The sequence below is a fragment of the Drosophila sechellia genome, chromosome 3R, assembly GCF_004382195.2.
Source record: "Drosophila sechellia strain sech25 chromosome 3R, ASM438219v1, whole genome shotgun sequence".
Taxonomy (NCBI): Eukaryota; Metazoa; Arthropoda; class Insecta; order Diptera; family Drosophilidae; genus Drosophila; species Drosophila sechellia.
Genome location: NC_045952.1, coordinates 272,258 through 289,024, shown reverse-complemented (window position 1 = coordinate 289,024; position 16,767 = coordinate 272,258). Strand labels below are relative to the sequence as shown.

The 16,767-nt window shown below is 40.7% G+C and overlaps 1 protein-coding gene across 2 annotated transcripts in view; it reads left to right on the top strand.

The window, feature by feature from the left end:
- LOC6620153 (G protein-coupled receptor kinase 1) overlaps positions 1–2,849 on the top strand; it is a 129,910-nt gene extending 127,061 nt beyond the window's left edge. For both annotated transcript variants that reach the window (XM_002044321.2, XM_032722153.1), the window contains 2 exons: positions 2,341–2,503; positions 2,563–2,849. In XM_002044321.2, the coding sequence (XP_002044357.2) occupies positions 2,341–2,503; positions 2,563–2,745 (346 nt within the window). In that variant the 3' untranslated portion in view covers positions 2,746–2,849. The remainder of the gene's footprint in view (positions 1–2,340; positions 2,504–2,562) is intronic.
- The last annotated feature ends 13,918 nt before the right edge of the window (positions 2,850–16,767 follow it).

Here is a 16,767-nt window from a genome sequence, read left to right as displayed (position 1 = left end):
ACACACCTCTAAAATATATCGGATGCCTCTTGAAGGGCTAAGTATGATGGTATGCAGGTTTGCAAGGACCTTACGAAAAGAATTGTTTTCATTTGATCGGCAGCCCACACATATAAACCTTTACTTTAATATATAGTAAATATAATAGTAATAATATATTGGGTTGCCCAAAAAGAAATTGCGGATTTTTCATATAGTCGGCGTTGACAAATTTTGTCAACGGATTGTGACTCTGTAATTGCATTCTTTCTTCTGTCACTTATCAGCTGTTACTTTTAGCTTGCTTTAGAAAAAATGTGCGCGAAATTTTGTTTACATTTGTTTGTTTGGCGTCAATTTTAATATGGAGCCCACAAAGAAGCATTTTCGTCATATTTTACTTTATTATTTCCGTAAAGGAAAGAATGCGGAGCAGGTTGCTAAAAAGTTACGAGATGTGTATGGTGGCCTTAAAAGGAAGACAGTGTCAAAATTGGTTTTGGCCATCAAGGAGAAGCGACCAATCGTAAAGGTGTCATATTCCACCAGGACAACGCTAGACCGCACATATCTTTGGTCACTCGCCAAAAACTGAGTGAGCTTGCCTGGGAACTTTTGATGCATCCACCATATAGCCCTGACCTTGCCCCATCAGACTACCATTTATTACGATCTTTGCAGAACTACTTACATGGTAAAACTTTCGGCAATTATGAGGCTATAAAATCGCACTTGGTTCAGTTTTTTTGCATATAAAGGCCAGAAGTTCTATGAGCGTGGAATACTAAATTTGCCAGGAAGATGGCAAAAGGTTATCGAACAAAATGGCAATTATATATTTGATTAAAGTTCATTCTAAGTTTTATGAAAAATGCATTTACTTTCTTTTAAAAAATCCGCAATTACTTTTTGGGCAAGCCAATATTATTACGATTATAGCTGTTTAGGGCACACATCTTCTTTTGGGGTGGATGAGATATCAGTCTGGACGGTGTAAATCCTTATAACAACATGTTGGTTCTGTGTGCTGCTTGACAAAGTCCATAACGGACGGACTTTATTAACACAGAGAAGCTTACTAAATTTGAACACAAGGATAACAGAGTCAATTAAACATTTCAAAAACAACGAGGTTAATAGAAGGTGTAATAAGTTTTACCAACAGGTCGACAGCATAAAACATTTCTGGTTAATTGTGGCCCACTCGGATAATTGTTCGCTATCGATTAGCCCGATCTTCATTGTAAGGGCGCAAGATTATCGTCATGAATGAGGACAGTTGCGCCCACTCTAGTGTTGGTTTCTTCCACTTTGTACGTCTTGGTAGCGCGCTTTTGTAGTCGGTACGTCCTGGTAGCTCGCTTTAGGAGTCGGCTGACCCTTTTCATCCAAAACATTTGGAGGATCGCCATGAAACTATTCTCTTCGATTGTGCGAGAAATGCTTTGGTCGACAGATAATGAACCCCGTCGATATTAATTGAAAGCATTGCCATGAAAATAAAGACGACGCAATAAGACTTTAAGACCCTCTCCTCTAATTTGTATGTTTGTGTTGATTGCTCCACAAGAGTTTCCCCCGCACATTTGTTGGGTGGTTGTTGTGGAAGCAGCCGTTCAACAGGTAATGATCCCTTTAACCGTTTTCCAGTTTGTGCTTATGTGAACATACGACATACATACAGGGGTGTATGATACGACAAGCTAAATCTATAGCGTTTACAATCCAGCATTCCAAGCTGATTTTGTTAATTTTCAAAGAACAACTGTCAATAAATGTCCGCATAAATGTCCTTGATTTGAGGTGATGTTGTCAAAGTTGACTGCATCAAAATGGATGGTTTAAAGAACCACGGAAATGCTTTGAATTCTGATGTATTTGCTCCTCGTGATACAATATTAGCCGGATTGGCCAAGCTAAACGTCCACTGGACATTCTTAGTTAGTTCCATATTTCAAAAATTCGGTTCCGACGAATGCTATTGAGTATTGCTATTGGTATTGAGTTTGACCTGGCAAAAAACCATATATAGTGCATTATATTTCCACAATTATGCATGCTCAACTTAATCAAGTCCTAATTTTAATGTAATAATTTTACATGCAACGTTGATGTATCATTTATATGATAAATAAAATAATTAAATATTTTGCATACCTTAATGTTGTTTGTTATTGTTGGTAATTAATACGTAAACCGCGACATAAATATTTTTCTGAGGCATTTGATAAAGCGTTAATACGTCAGATTTTTAAAATTTGTAACTGTGAGCACACACAATTTGAAAAATGTTTAGTGCATCATTTGACATAGGACACCTTGTTTTATAAATTCTTTTTAAGTAAATTCTTTTTCATTTAGGCTGGAGCTACATTCGGAAAGTGGAAATAATAAACCAGAACTAATTTTTATGGACCAAGTAGAAGATATATCATCGGATTTCATTCTGCACAAAAACGAGAATTGCATTCAAATTCGCATTAATGATGGAACCCGTGATGGCAGAATCATTTTGACAAACTCAGTAAGCTAAATAACTACTTTTCTTTCTTACCGTTTAAGCAGATACAATATTTTTTTTAGGATGAAATAGGATTAAAAGAATGGTCATCTTCCCTAAGATCGGCACACAAAATTTCTCAAGACCTCTTGGGATCAATGGCTAAAAAAGCTGGAAAAATATATGGCAGTGAAAGAGACGTCAACAAATCCATGTATATTTTTGGTGCGAACTGCTCAACGAAAACTTCTAACGGGTCTAATTAATATTTAATTGTATTCAGTTTATAAGCCTAAAGATTTATAATATGTAAAATGTAGAGGTACATCTTATAAAAATAAATGTGAAACTCCATGAAGATAAAACTTTATGCTTATATTGTTTTTCTTAAAAACAAATTGGCCCACATACTTCAAAATTATTAAGCAAAGTGTGTAATTAAAGTGTCTAACCAATTGAAACGTTAAATAAATAACTTTGTTATTAGATTAATGTATAATGTTGGTTGTGCTGTTCTCAAAGCAAACTGTCTTTAATCCTAACGAGCTGAAGACACAGAGGTAATTAGACGTACTAGTCCAGTTTAGAAAGCTGGTTTCCAGACTAAGATAAGCTTAGATTTGGCAATTGGCCAAAAAAAAAACTTCAGTTCTTCATGAATCTCTTTTGCCTGAACCAGCGTTAAATCGTTCGGAATAATGATCAGGAATTACACCAGGCTGAGTCGACAGGAATCTAGAGCACACCCTCTGGGTACATTGGCCCCTTATGGTTACAATAGCGGCACACAGGATTATTGCCTTGCAGACGCTCTAGAGGAGTATGCTATTGCTCAGCAAGACTCGATAGCGCGATCGCCAAAGTTGTCACCCTTTCTGTTAGCTTCGAAAGGTGCTCCCCAAACGACAGCCTTGAATTTGCTCGGTTTCCTACTACCGCCATCTGTTATATCTTTTCTTTTTGTGTAGCTGCAATAAGTCGGCTTTTAAAAGGCAGAAATTCCAAAATACAAAATAAATCCATAAAAATACGGCACCTATGGCTTATTTTTCTTTGCTCGACTGGAAAATATATTCAACCTGTTTTATATCAAACACAAGAAGTGTTGAAGTCTACGTCAAGAAATTGGAAGCATTCCTTGGGTTTGCAACAAAAATCATCACTGTTTATAATTTTCTAGCAATGGTATTGGGGTATAACCAAATGAGAAACAATTCGGGAACACATCTGCAGCTTTAGTTTAGCAACCAGCACGTACGTTGCGTATTGATTACTGAATCTGTTGCTCTGAAGATTTCAGATTTCACTTTGCATTGGATCTTAAAGTTTACAAGTTTCTCGTTCTGCTTACATTTGAATTGAAAAGCGACAACGTTCACTTATTCAATCAGTTCTTTGTTTAGGAGTCGATCGGATTACTCGATATCCAAGAAAAATGATCCTTATTCGCGTTTGCATTTCTACTAGCTGAGTAACGGGTATCTGCTAGTCGGGGAACTGGACTTTAGCATTCTCTCTTGTTGTTTTATTTCTTTTTTCAGGGCTGACACTATCGTCTTGGTTGTCTCATAGACTTCAGCAATTATTAGAATTTCTTCAAGAGATGGATTGAACTTCTGATGGACTATTGCACGGACTATCAGTGCTCACTAACACTTAAATATATTATATATACAAACGTACAGACATATTTGGAGCGCAAATGCTTTGTATAAATGCATGGTCAGAAATCTCACGCTGGCCAAAGCGCTGACCACATACCATGTGTCCGTATAGCTTTTTCCGCTATGTGCAACTTAGATCTTTAATGTCTATTCTATGTATAATGAGGTCCAGTTCTATGTCTTTACGCCCTGTGTTTAATTCTTTAAAAATTCTATTTTGGTTCGAGTTAATGCATTTATTAATTACCTCATTACATTTATTCTTTATATCTGTATTGATATTTAGTTGTGTAATTTGTGAATTTATCGCGTCCATATTACTGACTGCCTTTACTGTTGTACCTAATCAATTAATTAAGTCTCTCTTAGTTCTACTGCTGCTAGTGTTGGGCAGCATTGAGGCATTATTTATTTATTTTGATTAATAGGGACTATAAGTTTCGTGTAGGTACTCGCTCCGTTGGATAATATGTCGTATGGTGGTAGAAGAGGACACCGTTCTGGCGGTTCCTAATTCGATTTTTACAATAGCCTGGTCGAATTAGTTACTGGGCGTTTGTCATCGTCAAACTGTAAAAGACGGTCGGTCGAACAGTTCCAATTAGATGTTCTGTTTGTGTATCTTTTGGTTTCTTGTCGTTTGTAGTGTGTCCATCGTCCCGTAGTACTGTGTGTTTTGTGAACCGGGACGTTATTTTATTTTTCCTGTTTTCTATCCGAAAGACTGAGCTTACGGAAGGTAGGGCAGGGGGATCTTCCCTTGTTTCGTTCGTTTGGTTGTGCGTTTTCTGACAATTTCCTCTAATTCGGTTTTGACATCTGTATAAAGTTTACTTTGAATTTCATGGAGTTTGTTCAGGAATTCATGTTCATTTCTGAACTTGACTGTTTTTTCGAAAACATGAGTACGACCACTAAACAGCTCTAACGGTATTAATTTAATGCACGCGTTATTATACATAATCAGTATTTCCGACTGAAGTTCTTCGTGATCAAGGTTTAAGTTCATCTCCTTCGTCTTTGCAAGGACGATTCGGTAGATTTCCGTTATTGTTGCACGAAGCCTTTGAACTGCCGAGTTACTACTTGACTGTTGAAAGATGTCACGTGCATTTTAATGTCATTTTGCTCTGGGAAGAGGAACGGGTTCTGCGAATACCCCGAAATGGCAAACGAATTTTTTAAATGCCTTAGTTACATTTACGGAGTTTCTATTTGAAGAATTGCTCAAATGATTGTCAGGATGTAATTTTTATTGACCGTGTAGATATCCGTGTGCAAGATGTCTAACGGTCCGTTTGAGTAATGAGGCTTATTAAATGTAGACTTCCCTTTTTAAATGGGCATACATCTCGTCTAAGCCTCGGTGATTATTACTTGTGTGGTTTGTCTGAATGAGCGATTTTAATTCGCAGTTACTTGAGGGTTCTTAAAGGAATGTCACGCACCTGAGGATTTTGAAAAGATTCGTTCCCGGGAAATATTAGGAAAAAGCTTCTTGTATTATTCCGAAATTTTCGGAATACGGATAAGGTGTTCTTTGGTTTTAGCAGATTCTTTAAAATATTCGTTACCATCTCCAAGGTAAAGAGAGGTTTGGATATTTGTTTCCTAATTTTAATCATTCAAAATAAAAAAATGTCCTCCCTTCGTATAATTTTATGGAATGCGAATGGCGTCTCCCGCCACAAACTTGATCTAGCTAGGTTCTTGAAAGATAAAGAAGAAGAAGAAGAATATCATGTTGCTCTAAGAACCCATCTAACCAGCAAGTACACTTTTCAAATAAATGGCTACGTGTTCTAAGCCACCAATCACCCCGATGGAAAAGCAAATGGAGGAAACGGCAGCTTGATAAGTAGTCGCATTAAACATAACTTCCTTGATCGTTTTGAGAAAAACTACATACAAGCTACATCTGTGGTGGTCCATTCTAGTGGCGGTAATATAACTCTGGCAACCGTCTACTGTCCGCCCCGTTTCTCAATTACTGAGAATGAATTTATGGAATTCTTTTGCACCCTTGGGGATTAATTTTTTCCTGCGGACGACTACAACGACAAACATACACACTGGGGATCCCGTTTAGTAAATCCCAAAGGTAAACAGCTATATACTGCAATTATCAGTCCGATAAATAGGTTGAACGGTCTATCACCTGGGAAACCCACATAGTGGCCTACAGACCCTCGAAAACTACCAGATCTGATTGATTTTGCGATCGTAAGAAAAATTCCTTCACTGCTTCCTAACGCTGTAACAATTGAAGATCTCTCATCTGACCTCTCACCCGTACTCTTCAACATTTTTCGGCAGCCAGAAATTAAAGAAAGGCGGCGTCATCTTACAACATCAGCCAGAAACTGGTTGAAGTATAAAAAATATGTCAGCACACACTTAGAACTCAATCTTATGCTAGACACAAATTCAGATATTGAAAGTTCTATAAAAACATTTGAGTCGATAATAACAAAAGCTGCTAGTGCTGCAACACCTCAAAATTTTTTTTTTTTTTTCTCTCTCTCTTTTTATTTACAATCTGTCTTAAAAAGTATGACAATAAGTAAATTTTATAATCTTAAATTAACAGAGGCAGTAGTTATCCATTAATCCCTACTACATACTCTATGCATAACATGTTTTAATACTTAATACCTGTCAGGGAGATCTAGCACGTGAAATCTTTTAAGTCTTCTGACGTTGTTATTATTATTTGCCAAACTTAAGGCTAAGTTATTTTCATGTGTTCTTAGTCTGCCTATATATTGTTTACTATGTTTTGCTATTTCTTCTTTAACATAAGGGATTCCTAAGTCTTTATGGATACTTGCATTTGAAATATAAAATGGAGCATTAACAATTTGTCTTAATATTTTTGATTGGTAGCGTTGTAGAATCTCAATATTTGAGTTGCTGGCACTACCCCAGAGCTGTATGCCATAAGTCCACACGGGCTTTAGTATAGCTTTGTATAAACGGACTTTATTTTCCAGAGTGGTTGCAGATTTTCTTTCAAGCAACCAGGTCATCTTCAAACTTTTTAAATTTAGTTGCTGGCGCTTTGCTTTTATGTGGTTTTTCCACGTTAGTCTGCGATCGAGGTGCAAGCCAACTTTATGCAATTACTTTGTGGGATTGCTGATCCATTAAATGACACTTCTGGGCAGTCACCTCTTCTTAATGCAAACGTTATTTGCGCAGATTTTAGGGCGTTGACTTTAATTTTCCAAAGAAGGAACCATCTTTCAATAAGGCGTAGCTCTGCTTGCAGGAGTTGTGGGGCTTCCTCTTTAGATGAGCTGGTAGCTAATTTATCTGTATCATCCGCGTATGTTGCCACAGTGCAGGTATTTGTTACCGGCATATCGGCCGTGTACAGGGTGTATAAGACAGGTCCTCAGACGCTTCCTTGTGGGACTCCAGCTCATGTTATGAGCTACTGTACTGTATGTCACTATTATTGGAGAATGGTCTGAGCTTAGATCAAAACTTTCCATTATTCGCATGTGTGATTGTCAACAGGCATTTGACAGAGTCTGGCACCCTGGGCTCCTGTACAAAGCGAAGAGGCTGTTCCCGCCGCAGCTATATTTGGTTGTTAAAAGTTTCCTGGAAGAACGCACATTCCACGTCTCTGTTGATGGGTACAAATCGTCAATCAAGCCAATTGCAGCTGGAGTTCCTCAAGGAAGCGTTCTTGGCCCAACCCTATACTCAGTTTTTGCTTCGGACATGCCTACTCACACACCAGTCACAGAGGTAGACGAAGAAGATGTGCTCATAGCCACCTACGCTGACGATACTGCTGTGCTCACGAAAAGTAAAAGTATCCTGGCTGCCACTTGTGGTCTACAGGAATACCTGGATGCATTCCAGCAATGGGCTGAGAACTGGAATGTGCGCATCAACGCTGAGAAGTGTGCCAATGTGACGTTCTCCAACCGAACAGGTAGCTGTCCGGGTGTCAGTCTGAATGGGAGACTGATCAGACACCATAGGAAGCTCACCTTCAGCAGGCACATCACAAATATTCAGCAAGCGTTCAGGACCAAGGTTGCTCGGATGTCTTGGCTCATAGCACCACGCAACAAACTGTCGCTTGGCTGCAAGGTCAATATATACAAGTCCATATTGGCCCCCTGCCTGTTCTACGGCCTGCAGGTATACGGCATTGCTGCGAAGAGTCACCTTAATAAGATCCGGATCTTACAGGCGAAGACCTTAAGAAGAATTTCGGGGCTCCTTGGTATATGAGAACAAGAGACATCGAACGCGACCTCAAGGTGCCCAAAATAGGAGACAAGCTCCAGAACATCGCCCAAAAATATATGGAAAGGCTTAATGTACACCCCAACAGCCTAGCAAGGAAGCTAGGAACTGCAGCTGTGGTCAATGCTGACCGTCGGACTAGAGTCAAAAGAAGACTCAAGCGACACCACCCTCATGACCTCCCTGACCTGGTTTTGACCTAGAAAGTCTTAGTTTTAAAAATTCATTAGAATAATCAAATAAATAGTAATTATTATGTTATATCAACTATTATAATTCTCCCTATCATTTTTAGGATTAAAAATCTGTTAGTCTTAAGTAACCAAGACATATTGTAAAATAAAATAATTTAAGCAGATCAAATTAAGTTGCCGCATGGGTAACAGTGCGTTGATCAAATAATAAAAACATCATCGTTCAAATACTGAAAAAGGGCGGCATATAGAGACATTAAAGTCGAGTGCGATAGTGACGACGAGTTTGATTTAGAGTCAGTAGGTTTTTGTCCGAATACTACAGATAGCCCTGCAGCCATGGACGCCGCACAGCTACAAGCTATTATAGCTGGAGCTGTTAACCAGGCTTTGACCGAACAGGAAAGCAGTCTAAATCAAAGGTTCCAGGCACAGTTAGATGAAGTTAAAAAACAAATGCAGAGCTTGCGTGTGGAAGCACCACAAATAGAGGCATACCAGAAAATACAACCAGACCCTAGCATACCATGCGGAGTCAAGCTGGACATTGTGAAGACATTGCCAGATTTTTCGGGGGAACAGGACGACTATGTGTCATGGCGGCAGTCAGCCGTAGACGCATACGAAATCTTCAAACGGTATGAGGGTAGCGAGGCGCATTATCAGGCCGTCTCGATTATCAGAAACAAAAATAGGGGGTCAGCGAGAGGGCTACTAGTTGCCCATAACACAGTCTTAAATTTCGATGCTATTATTGCTCGACTAGATTGCACCTAAGCGGACAAAACGTCGCTGCGTGTACTTCGGCAGGGACTTGAAACAGTTAGGCAAGGAGACCTTAGCCTAATGCAGTATTATGACGAGGTAGAAAAACGATTGACGTTAATAACAAACAAGATCGTTATGACTCACGAACCGGGTAGTGCTATTCTGTTTAACAATGAAGTTAGAGAGGATGCTCTCCACGCGTTCATTGCCGGTCTTAGGAAGCCCTTGAGGGCCATAGTCTTGCCGGCGCAGCCCAAGGATTTGCCCTCAGCTTTAGCCTTGGCTAGGGAATCCGAGGCTACCACAGAGCGCACTAATTTTGCCGCCACATATGCGAGGGCTTTAGAGGACAAGGCAAGCACTTATGAGCACCGAAAAGATCGGAACCGCTCAAGGGAGCCGCAGGGAAGATACAGCAGGGCCGAGGATAGCCAAGGCAGAAACCCCCATTTTTACAAGAAGCTGGGTAACAAAATAATTCTGCCCAAAATAATAACTCCTCTCGGAATCAGTCACCTGAGCCTATGGAGTTAGGCTCCACTGTAACCCAACATAGGCAACCGATCTCGTTTGGAAGCGGTCAGCCTACAAACGCCAAGGCCGAGAGTGCTCGGGGCCAGAAAAGATTCGGCTCCGCACGCTTAACAGGTCAGAGGCGTCAGAGATTGCAGAACACCATGCAACAGGCTGACGATAAAAATGACAGCGAATATGATGGCGCGGCCGCAGCGGCCATTACCGAGATAGATGACGAGTCTTACGAAAATGATCAGATCAATTTTTTAGGGACTGCCGTTCATTGAACGACAGCTGCAAGGGAGGCAACTAAAAATTTTAATCGACACAGGGGCGGCAAAAAACTACATCAAGCCCGTAAAGGAGCTTAAACATGTGGTGCCCGTCGATTCCCCTTTCACGGTTAGTTCCATTCATGGCTCTAACAGGGTTCACCAAAAATGTTTAATGAATATTTTTGGAAAAACATCTGCGTTCTTCCTTTTGGACGCACTGTCACCATTCGATGGTATTGTAGGTTTTGACCTCCTAGCTCAGGTGGGAGCAAAACTCGACGCAAAGAAAGGTACGATAAATTATGGTTCTGTTTCTGAGAAGCTTCAGCATCATAATTGCGATAATGTTAATTTTACTAACGTAAATGACATCGCCGTACCAGAGCCTGTAAAGACGCAATTTCGAGGTATGATCGAAAGCAGATCTAAGGCGTTTTCAGCCTCTGACGAGGCACTTCCGTTTAACACCTCTGTTGTTGCCACAATTCGCACTACAGATGATAAGCCGGTATACTCCAAGCTATACCCGCATCCCATGGGTGTGTCTGAGTTCGTCAAGCGAGAAATCGCAGACTTACTGCAGAAAGGCATCATTAGAACTTCAAAGTCGCCGTACAACAACCCAACTTGGGTTGTGGACAAAAAAGGCCACGATGAATTGGGGAACAAAAATAAGCGTTTGGTTACTTAACGAAAACACCATCGCTGATAAGTACCCAATGCCAAACATCCCCATGATACTGGCGAACTTAGGAAAAGCTAAGTACTTTACGACGTTAGATCTAAAGTCCGGCTACCACCAGATATACTTGGCCGAACATGACCGTGAAAAGACGGCGGAAAGTATGAGTTTTGTCGGTTACCGTTCGGATTGAAGAATGCGGGAAGCATCTTCCAAAGAGCGATCGACGACGTCCTACGAGAGCAAATTGGCAAATCGTGCTATGTTTACGTAGATGACGTCATTATTTTTTCCGAAAACGAAAATGACCACGTCAAGCATATAGATTCGGTTTTAAAAAGCCTGTGCAATGCCAACATGAAGGTATCCAGCGAAAAGACACACTTCTTTAAGCAGAGTGTTGAATATCTGGGGTTCATTGTTACCAATGGAGGTGCAAAAACCGACCCAGAAAAGGTAAAGGCCATAAAGGAATACCCAGAGCCTACAAATTTGTATGAGCTAAGGTCGTTTCTGGGTTTGGCCAGTTATTACCGTTGCTTCGTGAAGGACTTTGCGGCGATCGCGAGGCCCTTGACGGACTTGCTGAAAGGAGTAAACGGCTCTATCAGCAAACACATGTCCAAGAAAACTCCTATCGAGTTCGGTGATTTGCAGAGAGATGCATTTGAGAGGCTGAGAAACGTCTTGGCTTCTGAAGATGTAATTCTCAGATACCCCGATTTTAGGAAGCCATTCGATCTAACGACGGATGCTTCTGCTAACGGTATTGGTGCGGTTTTATCGCAAGATAAAAGACCCATCACTATGATCTTCAGGACCCTAAAAGAAAGCGAGTCACACTACGCCACAAATGAAAGAGAATTGTTGGCCATAGTGTGGGCCTTAGGCAAGTTACAGCACTACCTCTACGGCACTCGCGATATAAATGGAAAGCGTACATTGATGACCATAACGCAAAAATCCACTACAAACCGGGTAAAGACAACCATGTGGCTGACGCTCTTTCTAGGCAGAACATCAATGCCCTACAAAATGAGCCTCAGTCAGACGCTGCGACTATTCACAGCGAACTGTCATTGACCTACACGGTCGAAACGACAGACCAACCGGTGAACTGCTTCAGAAATCAGATTGTTATAGAAGAAGCACGTTTCCGGCTGAAGCGAAGCTTGGTATTGTTTCGTAGTAAAACTCGCCACTTAATCAATTTTACCGACAAAAGCACCATTTTAGAAATGCTGAAGGAGGTAGTAAACCCCGAAGTCGTGAATGCGATACACTGCGATCTGCCCACCCTGGCAAGTTTTCAACACGATTTAATTTCTCATTTCCCGGCTACGCAGTTTCGATACTGTAAGAATATGGTGATAGACGTTACCAATAGAAATGAGCAGTTGGAAATTATCACGACAGAACACAATCGTGCACACAGGGCGGCTCAGGAAAATACCAAGCAAGTACTGCGCGACTATTATTTCCCCAAAATGAGCAGCCTGGCAAAGGAAGTGGTCGCAAATTGCAGAATATGCACCAAGGCCAAATATGACAGGCACCCTAGAAAACAGGAGCTCGGGGAGACACCCATACCTAGCTATACCGGCGAAATGTTGCACATTGATATTTTCTCAACCGATAAGAAGCAATTCTTAACATGCGTTGACAAATTCTCAAAGTTTGCAATAGTGCAACCAGTGCTGTCCAGAACAATAGTGGACGTCACGGGGCCCCTGCTTCAACTCGTAAATGTGTTCCCAAAAATCCAAACAATATATTGCGACAATGAAGCCGCCTTTAGCTCTGAAACCGTCACCTCGCTACTTAAGAATAGCTACCACATTGACATTGTGAACGCGGCCCCTCTGCATAGCTCGTCAAACGGTCAAGTGGAACGGTTCCACAGCACCTTGACAGAAATCGCCAGGTGTCTTAAACTAGACAAGAAAATCAGCGATACGACAGAGTTAATCTTAAGGGCAACGGTAGAGTACAATAAGACCCTACATTCTGTCACTCAGGAGAAACCGGTCGAGATCCTCCACTCGGGTTCCGATGATCGCTGCCTAGGCGTTAGAGACAAGCTGATAAAGGCCCAGAAGAACAACATCGAAAGATGCAACCCAGCTAGACAAAACCGTGTTTTTGAGGTAGGAGACGAGGTTTTTGTCAAAAACAATAAAAGGCTTGGAAACAAACTGACACCATTGTGCACAGAACAAACAGTTTTTTTTTTTTTTTTCAGTATTTGAACGATGATGTTTTTATTATTTGATCAACGCACTGTTACCCATGCGGCAACTTAATTTGATCTGCTTAAATTATTTTATTTTACAATATGTCTTGGTTACTTAAGACTAACAGATTTTTAATCCTAAAAATGATAGGGAGAATTATAATAGTTGATATAACATAATAATTACTATTTATTTGATTATTCTAATGAATTTTTAAAACTAAGACTTTCTAGGTCAAAACCAGGTCAGGGAGGTCATGAGGGTGGTGTCGCTTGAGTCTTCTTTTGACTCTAGTCCGACGGTCAGCATTGACCACAGCTGCAGTTCCTAGCTTCCTTGCTAGGCTGTTGGGGTGTACATTAAGCCTTTCCATATATTTTTGGGCGATGTTCTGGAGCTTGTCTCCTATTTTGGGCACCTTGAGGTCGCGTTCGATGTCTCTTGTTCTCATATACCAAGGAGCCCCCGAAATTCTTCTTAAGGTCTTCGCCTGTAAGATCCGGATCTTATTAAGGTGACTCTTCGCAGCAATGCCGTATACCTGCAGGCCGTAGAACAGGCAGGGGGCCAATATGGACTTGTATATATTGACCTTGCAGCCAAGCGACAGTTTGTTGCGTGGTGCAATGAGCCAAGACATCCGAGCAACCTTGGTCCTGAACGCTTGCTGAATATTTGTGATGTGCCTGCTGAAGGTGAGCTTCCTATCGAGGGTAATACCAAGGTATTTATAAGCCTGATGGTGTCTGATCAGTCTCCCATTCAGACTGACACCCGGACAGCTACCTGTTCGGTTGGAGAACGTCACATTGGCACACTTCTCAGCGTTGATGCGCACATTCCAGTTCTCAGCCCATTGCTGGAATGCATCCAGGTATTCCTGTAGACCACAAGTGGCAGCCAGGATACCTTTACTTTTCGTGAGCACAGCAGTATCGTCAGCGTAGGTGGCTATGAGCACATCTTCTTCGTCTACCTCTGTGACTGGTGTGTGAGTAGGCATGTCCGAAGCAAAAACTGAGTATAGGGTTGGGCCAAGAACGCTTCCTTGAGGAACTCCAGCTGCAATTGGCTTGATTGACGATTTGTACCCATCAACAGAGACGTGGAATGTGCGTTCTTCCAGGAAACTTTTAACAACCAAATATAGCTGCGGCGGGAACAGCCTCTTCGCTTTGTACAGGAGCCCAGGGTGCCAGACTCTGTCAAATGCCTGTTGACAATCACACATGCGAATAATGGAAAGTTTTGATCTAAGCTCAGACCATTCTCCAATAATAGTGACATACAGTACAGTAGCTCATAACATGAGCTGGAGTCCCACAAGGAAGCGTCTGAGGACCTGTCTTATACACCCTGTACACGGCCGATATGCCGGTAACAAATACCTGCACTGTGGCAACATACGCGGATGATACAGATAAATTAGCTACCAGCTCATCTAAAGAGGAAGCCCCACAACTCCTGCAAGCAGAGCTACGCCTTATTGAAAGATGGTTCCTTCTTTGGAAAATTAAAGTCAACGCCCTAAAATCTGCGCAAATAACGTTTGCATTAAGAAGAGGTGACTGCCCAGAAGTGTCATTTAATGGATCAGCAATCCCACAAAGTAATTGCATAAAGTTGGCTTGCACCTCGATCGCAGACTAACGTGGAAAAACCACATAAAAGCAAAGCGCCAGCAACTAAATTTAAAAAGTTTGAAGATGACCTGGTTGCTTGAAAGAAAATCTGCAACCACTCTGGAAAATAAAGTCCGTTTATACAAAGCTATACTAAAGCCCGTGTGGACTTATGGCATACAGCTCTGGGGTAGTGCCAGCAACTCAAATATTGAGATTCTACAACGCTACCAATCAAAAATATTAAGACAAATTGTTAATGCTCCATTTTATATTTCAAATGCAAGTATCCATAAAGACTTAGGAATCCCTTATGTTAAAGAAGAAATAGCAAAACATAGTAAACAATATATAGGCAGACTAAGAACACATGAAAATAACTTAGCCTTAAGTTTGGCAAATAATAATAACAACGTCAGAAGACTTAAAAGATTTCACGTGCTAGATCTCCCTGACAGGTATTAAGTATTAAAACATGTTATGCATAGAGTATGTAGTAGGGATTAATGGATAACTACTGCCTCTGTTAATTTAAGATTATAAAATTTACTTATTGTCATACTTTTTAAGACAGATTGTAAATAAAAAGAGAGAGAAAAAAAAAAAAAAAAATTTGAGGTGTTGCAGCACTAGCAGCTTTTGTTATTATAAAATTTACTTATTGTCATACTTTTTAAGACAGATTGTAAATAAAAAGAGAGAGAAAAAAAAAAAAAAAATTTGAGGTGTTGCAGCACTAGCAGCTTTTGTTATTATCGACTCAAATGTTTTTATAGAACTTTCAATATCTGAATTTGTGTCTAGCATAAGATTGAGTTCTAAGTGTGTGCTGACATATTTTTTATACTTCAACCAGTTTCTGGCTGATGTTGTAAGATGACGCCGCCTTTCTTTAATTTCTGGCTGCCGAAAAATGTTGAAGAGTACGGGTGAGAGGTCAGATGAGAGATCTTCAATTGTTACAGCGTTAGGAAGCAGTGAAGGAATTTTTCTTACGATCGCAAAATCAATCAGATCTGGTAGTTTTCGAGGGTCTGTAGGCCACTATGTGGGTTTCCCAGGTGATAGACCGTTCAACCTATTTATCGGACTGATAATTGCAGTATATAGCTGTTTACCTTTGGGATTTACTAAACGGGATCCCCAGTGTGTATGTTTGTCGTTGTAGTCGTCCGCAGGAAAAAATTAATCCCCAAGGGTGCAAAAGAATTCCATAAATTCATTCTCAGTAATTGAGAAACGGGGCGGACAGTAGACGGTTGCCAGAGTTATATTACCGCCACTAGAATGGACCACCACAGATGTAGCTTGTATGTAGTAGGTAGGAGACGAGGTTTTTGTCAAAAACAATAAAAGGCTTGGAAACAAACTGACACCATTGTGCACAGGACAAACAGTGCAGGCAGACCTAGGAACGTCTGTTCTTATTAAGGGGAGGGTGGTCCATAAGGACAACCTATAATAGGTCCCCCCACTTTTAGTTAGCTTTAAGATATTCCTTATGTTTTTTTATTCGTCTTTAAATAGCAGCAACTAAACTTAGAGGGCGAGGAGGCAAATTTATATAAATTTCCAGTAGTAAGCCTGATTTAAGCTAATATGCCGTGGCCTTATTCTACGTTTGGTTTGCAGGTTCGCCCTCATAACACTCATCACCCTGGCAGTGGCAAGTGCTCGGATTACCGACTTTTCCCACGCCAACTACATTCCCGTCGTAGACGGAGATGTACTGGTGTTTGAGCATCGTAATTGCCTGAGGCATTCGAGCAACCTGTCTGATTATATTTACATGGTAGATGAAACAAAGAAATTGTCCGCTTCCTTTCCACAGTCGCATATGCGAAAGTTGTTAGACGTCGATACAGATCACCTTGTAAACTTGTTGTCCGTTCTAAAAATACATCACCGTATCGCTAGAAGCTTAGACTTCTTAGGTACAGCTCTTAAGGTAGTTGCGGGAACTCCCGACGCCTCAGATTTTCTAAAGATCAAAATGACCGAAGCTCAGCTAGTGGATTCCAACTCCAGACAAATTAATATAAATTCCGAAACCCAAATACAAAT